Source organism: Mytilus edulis, chromosome 13, assembly GCF_963676685.1.
Source record: "Mytilus edulis chromosome 13, xbMytEdul2.2, whole genome shotgun sequence".
Lineage (NCBI taxonomy): Eukaryota > Metazoa > Mollusca > Bivalvia > Mytilida > Mytilidae > Mytilus > Mytilus edulis.
In genome coordinates, this window is record NC_092356.1 from 52,067,355 (window position 1) to 52,081,126 (window position 13,772).

The window sequence follows — 13,772 nt, forward strand, 5'->3', positions numbered from 1 at the left end:
TAATCTCACATTTTATCAATCAGTTAGTTTCAAACTTTAGCTATATACCTGGAAATGAAATATGAGGTTCAAAAGTATATTATGCCAGTAAGATTATTTAAGTGATTAACGAAATTATGTCTTCAAATTCAAGACGAATAGCATATACAGAAGTTGGAATTGACACCTTATCATTACCCACTTGGAAGAATTGAGGTATAACTAAATAGGTTAAATTGGGCCTGTTAAATTACCTGAATGGGTCCAACATGTACTGTGACTACACATGCCATCACATCTACTATCCACTGTGGAACAATAACTACTAGTGACCTTAGGAATTCTGTGTTGAAGAACTGCAAAGATCCCAAGTCATGCAAGAACTGGACTGCTTGTATCAGCTGAAATGTAAAGGTATAAATTATTACTATCTGTTCAATACAACTTTCATCTCAATTTTGGAATTTGGGTAAAAAATGTTACTCCTATTTTAACAACTTGTGATACAATTGTCAATATAAAATACTTTGCATCACCCATAATTTATCCAATTCCTTAATCTTACCTTATCTTATTTTAAACACCATTGGACTTGCAGCAGACAATGCGTGGTAAAATATGCATTATAAATATGAACTAATATCAACCCTCTAGCTTAAATAACAAATCCTAAGATTGATATTTTATTGCATCATATTCTCTATATACTGTACAATAATGCAAGAAATATGGTAATAATTTATATACCTCTGCCTCGTCCAGAATACCAACTTTACTGCTCATAGTCTTCACATCACTCAATGGAATAAGGTCTAACTTATTTTCTCTTTGTCTGGAAATAAGAAAATCATCTAATTCTATAATTCTTTTTCCATGGGGTTTATATTTTTTTGAAGAGTATATTTCTTTTTGAATAGGTGATAACTCAAACATAAGACTTCCTTAGATTATCATTGATTGGAAAGGACTAATGTAATTGAAAATGTGATTCTAAGTTATAAAAAACCCAGGAAGCAGCCACAATTTCAATGGAACATGCACTCATCTTATTGCTGCTCTTCATTTTGATAGTTGCTGAAATAATTAGAAACTCTTATCTGAATGTATCTGGATTTGCATTATTTATTGTGTGTCCTATAGTACTTGGATTGATTGGTTGTTAACTGGTTAATATCCAGCAGCAGTCATTACTAGTTAATATCCAGCGGTAGACATTACTAGTTAATATCCAGCGGTAGTCATTACTGGTTAATATCCTGCGGTAGACATTACTGGTTTATATCCAGCAGCAGTCATTACTAGTTAATATCCAGCGGCAGTCATTACTGGTTAATATCCAGCGGCAGTCATTACTGGTTAATATCCAGCGGCAGTCATTACTGGTTAATATCCAGCGGCAGTCATTACTGGTTAATATCCAGCGGCAGTCATTACTAGTTAATATCCAGCGGTAGTCATTACTGGTTAATATCCAGCGGTAGTCATTACTGGTTAATATCCAGCGGCGGTCATTACTGGTTAATATCCAGCAGCAGTCATTACTAGTTAATATCCAGCGGCAGTCATTACTGGTTAATATCCAGCGGCAGTCATTACTAGTTAATATCCAGCAGCAGTCATTACTAGTTAATATCCAGCGGCAGTCATTACTGGTTAATATCCAGCAGCAGTCATTACTAGTTAATATCCAGCGACAGTCATTACTAGTTAATATCCAGCGACAGTCATTACTGGTTAATATCCAGCGGCAATCATTACTGGTTTATATCCAGCGGCAGTCATTACTGGTTAATATCCAGCGGCAGTCATTACTGGTTAATATCCAGCGGCAGTCATTACTGGTTAATATTCAGCGGCAGTCATTACTGGATTATATCCAGCGGCAGTCATTACTGGTTAATATCCAGCGGTAGTCATTACTGGTTAATATCCAGCGGCAGTCATTACTGGTTAATATCCAGCGGCAGTCATTACTGGATTATATCCAGCGGCAGTCATTACTGGTTAATATCCAGCGGTAGTCATTACTGGTTAATATCCAGCGGCAGTCATTACTGGTTAATATCCAGCGGCAGTCATTACTGGTTAATATCCAGCGACAGTCATTACTGGTTAATATCCAGCGGCAGTCATTACTGGTTAATATCCAGCAGCAGTCATTACTAGTTAATATCCAGCGGCAGTCATTACTGGTTAATATCCAGCGGCAGACATTACTGGTTAATATCCAGCAGCAGTCATTACTAGTTAATATCCAGCGACAGTCATTACTGGTTAATATCCAGCGGCAGTCATTACTGGTTAATACCCAGCGGCAGTCATTACTGGATTATATCCAGCGGCAGTCATTACTGGTTAATATCCAGCGACAGTCATTACTGGTTAATATCCAGCGGCAGTCATTACTGGTTTATATCCAGCGGCAGTCATTACTGGTTAATATCCAGCGGCAGTCATTACTGGTTAATATCCAGCGGCAGTCATTACTGGTTAATATCCAGCGGCAGTCATTACTGGATTATATCCAGCGGCAGTCATTACTGGTTAATATCCAGCGGTAGTCATTACTGGTTAATATCCAGCGGCAGTCATTACTGGTTAATATCCAGCGGCAGTCATTACTGGTTAATATCCAGCAGCAGTCATTACTAGTTAATATCCAGCGGCAGTCATTACTAGTTAATATCCAGCGGCAGTCATTACTGGTTAATATCAAGCGGTAGTCATTACTAGTTAATATCCAGCAGCAGTCATTACTAGTTAATATCCAGCAGCAGTCATTACTAGTTAATATCCAGCGGCAGTCATTACTAGTTAATATCCAGCGGTAGTCATTACTGGTTAATATCCAGCAGCAGTCATTACTGGTTAATATCCAGCAGCAGTCATTACTAGTTAATATCCAGCGGTAGTCATTACTGGTTAATATCAAGCGGTAGTCATTACTGGTTAATATCCAGCGGCAGTCATTACTGGTTAATATCCAGCGGCAGTCATTACTGGTTAATATCAAGCGGTAGTCATTACTGGTTAATATCCAGCAGCAGTCATTACTAGTTAATATCCAGCAGCAGTCATTACTAGTTAATATCCAGCGGCAGTCATTACTAGTTAATATCCAGCGGCAGTCATTACTGGTTAACATCAAGCGGTAGTCATTACTGGTTAATATCCAGCGGCAGTCATTACTGGTTAATATCCAGCGGCAGTCATTACTGGTTAATATCAAGCGGTAGTCATTACTGGTTAATATCCAGCAGCAGTCATTACTATCTTAGATTCTTATTTTGATTTTTTTTCTATAACCTGAATAAATTTTATCATTTACGCTTTGTGAGTTGTCAGATTTCCCAATCTAAATGAACAAATGAACTCAATGTCGTAAAGGATTTGTACAGTTATTGCCATTATGTGGCATTTTTTAGGTCATCTTCTTACACACTTTGATATCTATTTATTATTTAGGAAGAGTGGGGTAATCTTCAATAAGGCAATATACCAACATACAGTTTTCAACAGAGAACAGGTGATTGTACAAAAAGTAAAGCTCTGAGTTTATAAAAGTTTGAACAAATTGAACAGAAACAATTAAAGATCTGCAATTAACACACTATTCTCCAAATAATTAAAAACCTTAAGATATGACTTATTATCTCCTGCAAAAAAACAAAGCAAAAATCAACCTGAATTATCGGAAATGCACAGAAAAAATATTAAAATCATGTCAAATGTGTAATTAACTAATTTAAGGTGCCATAGAGTTTACTTTGTAATCCCCTTTACCTACTTCATGACTAATTTTTCAAGAGACAGCCAAGCTTCAGGAATACTCTCTCCCATATACTTCTGTTGAAGTGTAACATCCACAAGAGATTTATGTAAGTTGGAAATACCCTGAAAAAAAATATGAAAAAAGTTATTCCTCTGTATGAAGTGATTGCATACAACAAATTTCATTCTGAGTTTACTTTAATTCTTATACTCAAGTTATGAAAACACTGTTTATAACATTGATTTTGAGTCCAATCAGATATCATCAACGTAATTACTGAGGGGGGTAGGAGGGGTCCTGATCCCAAAATCCCGTGCTTAAAAACACGAAATCCCGAGCTTTAAAACACGAAATCCCGATATTCCGAATTTAAATAATTCAAATCCCAAAATCCCAAAATTAGAAACAAGAATTCCCAGATCCTGAAAGGGTCAATCCCAAAATCCCTAGCTTAAAAACACCCGATCCCAGAGTCCCGATAAACAGGTCCTATCCCCTTCATTACTTGTTATACAAAGTATATTCTAGGATTATAAATTAAATACATGCATTAATTATTAGTTTGTCACTCAAAACATTATCATCCATACTTATGCGAGGTAATAAAAAGAAGATTTAAATATTTTCTAATCACCCTCACTTTCAGTCAACTGAAATTGGATAAGTACACACTTTTATGCTAGGCATCAATTCAAAGTAATATGTGAATGATAAGAATCAATCTGAATACCTCTCCTGAGTAAGAACTGACAAAATAAAAGCCAGCAATCTGTGGATAGGTAGCCATTAACTCCTTCTGTGGAATCCTGGATTTCTCAACCTAAAATATAAATGTAATGAATGAAAAAAAATAATATTAAATCTTTGAGATATATTCCAAATTCTTTAAACAGTAACATATTAAATGTAATATGAGAATTGAGACGTCCATTAAAATTTTAAGTAAACAATTGATGTTTCTATAACAATCTCATGGATTGAGTATATATATGCATATTCATCTATTTAAGAATTTTCATTTATCTTATTTGAGAAAATAAATCAGTTGAATGATAATTTTTTCCCAATTATACGGTGGTAGTCCAAAATGGTGAAGTATGCAAAATATGTGACCTCCGCGTACGTCTCCAATTTACAATTCTATGATCTTATCTAATAATTGGCTGCTTTGAACCATTCTGAACACAAAATTAGATATATCATTAAATGTGTTTTTTATTAAGTACTGACCTTATCACAATGTGTTCCCACTACAAGGATTGGAGCTTTAGGAGCATGGCAAGCTATAGAATTCAACCAGAAATCTAGTCCAGCATGTTCAAATCCAAGACGTATATTCCATAACAAAAGGTAACAGGCTCTATTGGACAGAAAGAACTGAAAATAAAGATTGCTTTCATTATAACAATGTATGTTAAAAACTCATTTTCTCAATGTTATTGATGAGTTAACTGGATGATGCACTCACTAATTGAATACAAGTCTTAAGTAAAGCTTTGGAGTGCACCTGCCTAAGTTTATATTTAAAAAAAAAATATATATATATAATTCTCAACCAAAAATTTATTTTTTTCTTTTATAATTCTTACCTTTCATAGGATTCCATTTATACTACATTGTACTAGGGCAGATAAATTTACTTTATTAAGAGAGTTGACCTTTGACTTATGTTTAAAGACGCATAGGTATTACTATAGCCAAAATTGAAAAGGCAAACTGACAAAACAGGTTTGACTGTATATGTGTCATTTAAATCATAAATAAGTCCTGTATTAGAAATACATTTGGAAATAATCCTTGAGAAATTTGATGGTAACTGAATTAAATGTCTAATATTTGAGCCAGGAAACAGATATTTTCAAAAAAGAAACTATTTTTTCTTATAAAAGAATTAATTAAAGAATTGATTTTAGCTTTTTGTATGCATACACAAATCTGAGAACATCAGTGATGTACAAGGTTATAACAAACACAGTCACCTCAACCTTGAAATGTTTTATTTGAGAACTGAATGCTTCTTTTTTAATATTTATTGGGATGTAAAAGAGTTGATGAAAGTACATTTTATAATAAACACGGAAGCATGTCATTCTTTAATGTGCGCATGGTCAACACTTTTACAATCCTATAAAATTATTAAAGAAGCATTCAAAACTAATACTTTTTTTTTTGCTAGAATCCTGAAAACAGGATTTCTTTGAAGTTTTTTCTTTTATTATCCTGTTCATTTTATTGTTGAAGCTATATATTACAGTAGATGTTCCTAACGGAATAAATAGTATAGAATATTTGTTCCATCAGGTACAGGCATTATGACATTGTTTATAACAAAGTTTCCACTGGAACTTCTGTATTAAAGGTGGAACACATATATGTTGACAACATTTCATTTAGAAATGTAGGTTAATTTCATAATGATGCAATATTGCTGTTAGCCAATCAAAATAACATATTATAAAGAAACATACATGTAATGTAATAATTGTAAAATGTTCCTTACCTAATGTGTATTATAATATACAGTCTGTCCAGCAAAGTCCCAGACACTATAGGTGATGATAGATTTTGTACCTTTAACAGTCCCACCTCACCTTTAGAATGTTTCATTGTATAATGTCCCTTACCTGATGTGTATTATAATATACAGTCTGTCCAGCAAAGTCCCAGACACTATAGGTGATGTTAGATTTTGAATCAGGGACAGGAACATTCCAATTAGTTATGTCTATACCATCAGTAATCTTTTCTCCATAGTCATGGTATGAAGAATATCCTGGGTTTGTTAGAGCTCGTATTAAACTACAAAATATAAATATCATAATGAGTACTCAAAAACATAAATGGATGTATATATGTCAGTTTAACTAACGTCCAGTGCAAGTTAAAGGCATACTCAGGTCGAGAACAGGTTAATTTATTACACAATGTTGACTGTTGTACCCTATTTTTACCTTGTATTATGTCTGTTTGCTTTGTCAATATAATGGAATGTTATGTAACGGTCATACAATTGAGAGGTTTATAGCTAGCTTTAAAACCAGGTTTAATTCACCATTTTCTACATAATGTCCATTCATTTGTAGTGTGTGAGCTTTAGATTTTGTCATTAGATTATGGAATTTCCTTTTTGAATTTTCAGAAGTTGGAGTTCAGAATTTTTGTTGTTTTACTTTTTTAATTTAAATTTTCTTGCTGGTTCAAAAGTTAACAGACGTATGCAGTAAGACATGTCACCTTATAAAGACACAATATTCTGACTCAAAGCCCATTTGTCTTTGCTCTTACTTCAAAATGAAGCCATGTGCATGTCAAAATAGCAGCAAATTCCATTTTCAGTCTTTTGTTTTGACTTTGGCAGATAACAACCTAAACTCAAGCATTTGAGGTCAATACACTATCACAAGACAACACACAGTATAAAAATTGACCTGGTTGTAGATGCAATCTCAATAATATCTTATACTGTAAATTCAGAAATTATTGCGAGGTTTTTATTATTGCTAAAAATATGACAGACGCAATAATTTAAACAATTGACTATCATGTTTCATGAAAATCTTCTGTAAGTGAAATCATTTAATACAAAGTATTACTGTACTATTACCATTAGAGCTTATTTCCTAAAGCTTGTAGAGTGGCTTGCTTGCTTTGGTTTGTATAAATGTTCACCCAAGCTTTGTAATAAAGATTGACATCTTCAACCAATATATATAGGCATAGTTAAACCTGTATGTATTATATTTAAATTTGATTGAACTAGAGGTTATTCAAATTACAATTGTACAATATACAAACAAAGCAAGCAAGTTAACCAAAGTATTGCTCTACATGCATTAAGAAATTAGCTCTAATATGCATATATTGTTTTGTTCTTCAGCTCCTTTAAAATGCATGATCTTACCTAGTTTTCCCAGCACCTCCCAGTCCTACCACCATTAATTTGGTTCTTTTACACTCTACAGATCCTTGTTGGAGCCTCCTCAGATATCCATACACAACACTGAATCCTCGACTGACAATCTCCTTTGGAGGGGTTCTCAGAGAGGGGCATCCATTCAAATGTAAGTCTACAAAAAAAAATAAACACAATTTTTCTCATCACAAGAGTCAATAATTCATAATGTTTAAGCTACTCATTATACAATAAGTTCTGATTTCAATTTACATCTAATCATTATGATGTCAGAAAGCTTTAGAAGTGTCAACAAAGAATAATTTGTATGTCCTATATTAAAAGAATTACTGTCAAACCATATTATAAAGGTTCCCCTCAAAGACCAGAGAGAAAACTATGGTTATAAGAGAGATGACCTTTAATTGAGCTTTACAATGCAATGATGTAACTAAAGTGAGATAAGAAGAGAATGACAGACAAAGACAGGTTTTTCACTTTAATTATTTGAGTGACTTTTAAAGTAGCTAGTTTTGCCAATGCATATTTTTACATAAAATCTTGTTTTATCACAAAATATTTGATATAAAATACACATCTGTCAAATTGTAAACTGATAAAAGTTTTGCATGGATCTTGCAAAAACTTTTGGAATTTGGGGTCATCAACTTAATACTTTGTTTGGCCTTTTTAACTTGTTTGATTCAGGCGTCAATGATGATTCTTAAGAAGACGAAAACATGTGTCTAGTGTAAGCCTAGTATCTATAATGCGTTTATTTTAAGTTACAAATGACCCTTAGTCAAAAAGAAATTTCATATGAACCTGTTGTTCAGTGGTTGTTGTTTGTTGATGTGGTTCATAAGTGTTTCTCATTTCTTGTTTTTCATATAGATTAGACCGTTAGTTTACACATTTGAATGGTTTTACTCTAGTAATTTTTGGGGCCCTTTATAACTTGCAATTGCTGTTTGGTGTGAGCCAATGCAAGGATCTGTGTTAAAGATTGTACTTTGACCTATTATGGTTTACTTTTTTAAATTGTGACTAGTGGATGGAGAGTTGTCTCATTGGCATTTATAACACATCTTCTTATATCTATTTAGTTTTCTGAAAATTGCTGAAGATTTCAACCTATCATATGACTGAACTCTTTTCTTACCTCGTAGTGGAATTCCACCTAGTTCCCCTGACAACTTCTCTAGGTCTGGATTATGGGATATGTCTAGTGACTCTAATTGTACTAGCTCCTTCACATGATCAGGAACCAGGGTGAAAGCATGGTAACGTAAGCTCAAACTTTGAAGATTTTTCAGTTTCCAGATCACAGGGGGTACTGCAGTTTCTAAAATGAAAAACAAGTGAAACTGCGAGCTACTGCTCACTGATGATACCCCCGCCGCAAGTGGATAATATTAATAGTGTAAAAATATGGAAGTGTTCGGTAAACAGGAAGTTGTCGAGTGATGAATCTGAAAACGCATCACACGGTATAGCTGACTTGTATAAATCCTGAAACCAAATTTCAGAAATCCTTGTATTGTAGTTCCTGAGAAAAATGTGACGAAAATTTTCAACTTGGCTATCATGTGTAAAATCATACAAGTGTTCGGTAAACAGGAAGTTGTCGAGTGATGAATCTGAAAACGCATCACACGGTATAGCTGACTTATATAAATCCTGAAACCAAATTTCAGAAATCCTTGTATTCTAGTTCCTGAGAAAGATGTGAGGAAAATTTTCAACTTGGTTATCATGTGTAAAATCAGACAAGTGTTCGGTAAACAGGAAGTTGTCAAGTGATGAATCTGAAAACGCATCACACGGTATGGCTGTCATATATAAATGTTGATACCAAATTACAGAAAGGGTGGATGTGTAGTTCCTGAGAAAAATGTGACGAAAGTTTCATGGGACGGACTGACTGACGGACGGAGTGATGGACGGACTGACGGACTGACAGACAGAGGTAAAACAGTATACCCCCCCTTTTTTAAAGCGGCAAGGGGGGGTATAAAAAAATGAAAAATTTAATAATTGCTTTTAAGATAATATCATAATTTTAACAGTTCTTTATAATATTAACTTGCTGGGGGAGACCTAAACAAATAAACAAATAAACAGTTTACAAACACACATACAGGCAAATCAAACATAAGAAAAGAAATACAAAATAAAAAACACTAAGGAAAAAAAAACGTAATGGGACTGAATATTTAAACGACAATGATTGTTATCAATTTAACAAATTACAAACTTTAATACTTTTCTGTTAAACCTATTCACAACATTACCTGATAGTTATTTGCTATTATAGAATCTGAAGCATTCTGGGTAATTTTTTATTTCAATTCAATTCAAAGTTTTATAAAAAGTCAATATTTATAAGTTTGAACAGTTATTTGCTTCCAACAATCTAATTATATTAGAAAAACTATGTAAATTTATTAAGAACGTCCAAGAGAAGGTTGTTCCTCCAGGTTAGAACTTCTTAGTATTGCTTTATACATGTATATGTAATTCATACATGCTATATAAGTATATAACTATATATGTTCTCTGTAACAATTGTTTTAAGAGAATAAAGTATTCATTAATTCATATTTCATAAACTACATAAACAAACACAAGCTCTAGTGAGCTTTTTAAATTGACTGAATAAAACATATATATACACATGCATACAGAAGTCATGAAAGCAACACAATTTAAACATTATACCATGTATAGAAAAATACCATTAATGACATATAAAATTTAAAAGCATAGTATAAAATTGAGAATAGAAATTGGGAATATGTCAAAGAGACGACATGCAACCAGACCAAAGAGCATATAAAAGCTGATGACCACCATGCAAGTATTAGTTAGAATGATAAGTAAAACAAATGATAACAACTAAAAAACCTTAACGCATAAAATAGTCACAAAAAAAATTAAAAAGCATAGGCATTTAAAAATCAATATCTGCATGCATTTCACTGGAATGAGCTGTTTTTTTGGCTCCTGATGATGCTTGTACCAATTTTTAAAATGGTCAAAAGATGTTTCCATTTGACAATGGTTCGACAGCTCATTCCAGATTTATGCTGCCTTAAAGCGATCTTAAACCATACCTGGTGGTTCTGACTCTGAGGAGCTCTGCTGTTTCTTGTGATCTTAAATTATACTTCTGAATTTAATATCAATTAAATCATGACGGTAGCTTGGACTTTTTTTTGTAAATTATTTTAAGTTTCTGTTACAATAGTTTTATTCCTCTAATTTATTAAAGAGAGTAATTTGAAATTTTCTAGCAGTTTTTCATGTGAACTATAATAAACTTCATAGATGAATCTAAGAGATCTTTCTTAAATTTTATCCATTTTAAAAGATTTTTTTGCTACAGTAGGGCCAAATCACAAATTGAATGTCAAATTATATTTTATTTTTTTTTTTCAAAATGGCTTTAGCCTGGAATTTATCAGTATTATAATAACCTCATTAAATTTATCAAACACCTGTTCATTAGATTTAAACTATTAAATTTACCAAACACCGGTTTATTAGATTTAAACTAACAGTTTCTAAACTTTTCTACATTATAATCACTATAGGAAACAGTACTAGTGATATCAACAGATAATTAAATGTATATGGTGCCATTTTGTAGAAATTTAAATGTGTCATTTATAAAGACTTTGTAAAGAACTGGACCAAGAATTGACCTTTGCCTTTGTGTACCTTTAAACATATATGCTGTATGTACATGTATGTAAGATCTTCCAATTTTATTACATTGTTTTCTGTTTTCTACATACCTTTGTACCAGTAATAATTTTAGAGAAGTACAAATTTTTGGTTAACCAAATCTAGTGACAATCTCAAATATGATCTTTTTACTTACCAGGATAGTACTGTCCTTTCCTTCCAAACCTAGGGTACATCTCAAAGATGATCTTGTTAACCAATGTAATCTCCTCTTTATCAAGAATTCCATTGGCATCTTTGTCCACCTCCACAAATAAAGCTTTCTTTTCCTTAAATTATAACAAAAAGTAAAATCACAAAAATACTAACCAAATGGCAAAATCAAATGCTGAAACACATCAATGAATGGATTACAACTGTCATATTCCTGACTTGGTACTGGCATTTTCGTGTGTAGTAATAATGTTAATTCTCAAAATACAAAATTAATTACTTCAGGATCTTTTAAGGATTATGTACCCTTCTGATGATTCAATGCTAAACATGGAAATTTTATAGAAAATCCACAGCCTTGATCCTTGTACTATCATATTTGACAATTTGATGACTGATAGATATAGGATAATTGCATGTAGTGCTAGCATTGATTTCCTAAAAACAAGTTTATTAATGTAGTTATTGGTTAAAACAAATAAAAATATGGACCAAATCAAGTACACCTTTTAGGGTGCGCTCGACTTTAGTGACTCAGCACGAGGTATTTTGGGATTTACAGGTTGGTTAGAACTTTTTGTAAAAAATAATCACTAGCACATCATAGAAAAGCAAGTGAGTAATCTATGTTTGAAATTTTATAACACAAATCTCTGTATTAAAGGCTGTGGATTTTCTATAAAAATCATAGTTTATTTGCCACAAAGTACTCTTTTTCTTTTAAATGCAATGAAACAGTAAATTATAATGCTTTCCACCAAGTTCCCCCTAGTATATGTGCAAAATGGCCTGTCTCTATTGTTCATTATATCTGTAGTTTTGATACAATTGATGTTTGAAAAATTCGTACAAAAATGGCTACAGATGGGCTCATAAACCTTAAATGCTCCTCATCTTTTATTTCAACAATGCAACAATTTTTGTATACTGTATATTTATTTATATTGTGGGTATTTATTTTGTGGAATGTGGGAAAATTATATATTTCATTGTTTTCCCTTATTAGTCTGCTTAGTGAACTTTGACCTTCATTGTACATTCACATTCATAGTCTACCTTTAACCAAAACATCAATGAAAAATTGGTATCAAACGAATCTATAATAATGAATCTAGTGCTTTGTAAAAAGGATAGAAACACCTGTAAATCCGACAAAAAACAAGAATGTGTCCATAGTACACGAATGCCCCACTTGCACTATCATTTTCCATGTTCAGTGGACCATGAAATTGGAGTCAAAACTTTAATTTGGAATTAAAATTAGAAAGATCATATCATATGGAACATGTGTACTAAGTTTCAAGTTGATGTGACTTCAACTTCATCAAAAACTACCTTGACCAAAAACTTTAACCAAAACTTTAACCTGAACTTCGTACTATCATTTTCTATGTTCAGTGGACCGTGACATTGGGAGTCAAAACTTTAATTTGGAATTAAAATTAGAAAGATCATATCATATGGAACATGTGTACTACGTTTCAAGTTGATGTGACTTCAACTTCATCATAAACTTAACCTTGACCAAAAACTTTAACCAAAACTTTAACCTGAACTGATCTGAACTTCCCACTATCATTTTCTGTGTCCACTGGACCGTGTAATTGACCAAAAACTTTAACCAAAACTTTAACCTGAACTGATCTGAACTTCCCACTATCATTTTCTGTGTCCACTGGACCGTGTAATTGGGGTCAAAACTTTAATTTTGCATTGGAATTAGAAAGATCAATATCATGGGGAACATACGTACTAAGTTACAAGTTGACTGGACTTCAGCTTCATCAAAAACTACCTTGACCAAAAACTTTAACCTGAAGTGGGACAGATGGACAGACGGATGAACGGACGAACCAACAGACGGAGGCACAGACCAGAAAACGTAATGCCCCTCTTCTATCGTAGGTGGTCCGAGAACACAATTATTTCGTAGTGCATTTCTTTTAGAACATAAATGAAAAGTTAAAAAATCCCACTTGCGCTTTCTCAAAGAAACTTTTACAGTGTGTTGTACAACTTTTGGGACAAATTATATCAAAATTATAGAAAACTTCATCGGCTCCAACTCAAAATGTGGACAATTTTATGTTTAGGGCGTCTTGAAATCTTTTGACAGCTTCCGAAGTGCTAATTTTCAACCTTTTTCAGCTGGACCTAATCACTACTTTCCTTTAAAATTCTGGACCCAAATTGTTTTACAGTGTAATTTCACCCCCCTACTTGCAA

The 13,772-nt window shown here is 32.9% G+C and overlaps 1 protein-coding gene across 1 annotated transcript in view; it reads right to left on the reverse strand.

Annotated features, from left to right (window-relative positions):
• Positions 1 to 13,772, reverse strand: part of LOC139499893 (uncharacterized) — a 92,216-nt gene that overhangs the window by 22,263 nt on the left and 56,181 nt on the right. The window contains exons 32-41 of the mRNA XM_071288522.1: positions 11,530 to 11,662; positions 10,760 to 10,801; positions 8,806 to 8,988; positions 7,653 to 7,818; positions 6,376 to 6,550; positions 4,982 to 5,128; positions 4,482 to 4,571; positions 3,767 to 3,873; positions 727 to 811; positions 234 to 380 (exon numbers count right to left, since the gene is read on the reverse strand). Of these exons, the coding sequence (XP_071144623.1) occupies positions 234 to 380; positions 727 to 811; positions 3,767 to 3,873; positions 4,482 to 4,571; positions 4,982 to 5,128; positions 6,376 to 6,550; positions 7,653 to 7,818; positions 8,806 to 8,988; positions 10,760 to 10,801; positions 11,530 to 11,662 (1,275 nt within the window). The remainder of the gene's footprint in view (positions 1 to 233; positions 381 to 726; positions 812 to 3,766; positions 3,874 to 4,481; positions 4,572 to 4,981; positions 5,129 to 6,375; positions 6,551 to 7,652; positions 7,819 to 8,805; positions 8,989 to 10,759; positions 10,802 to 11,529; positions 11,663 to 13,772) is intronic.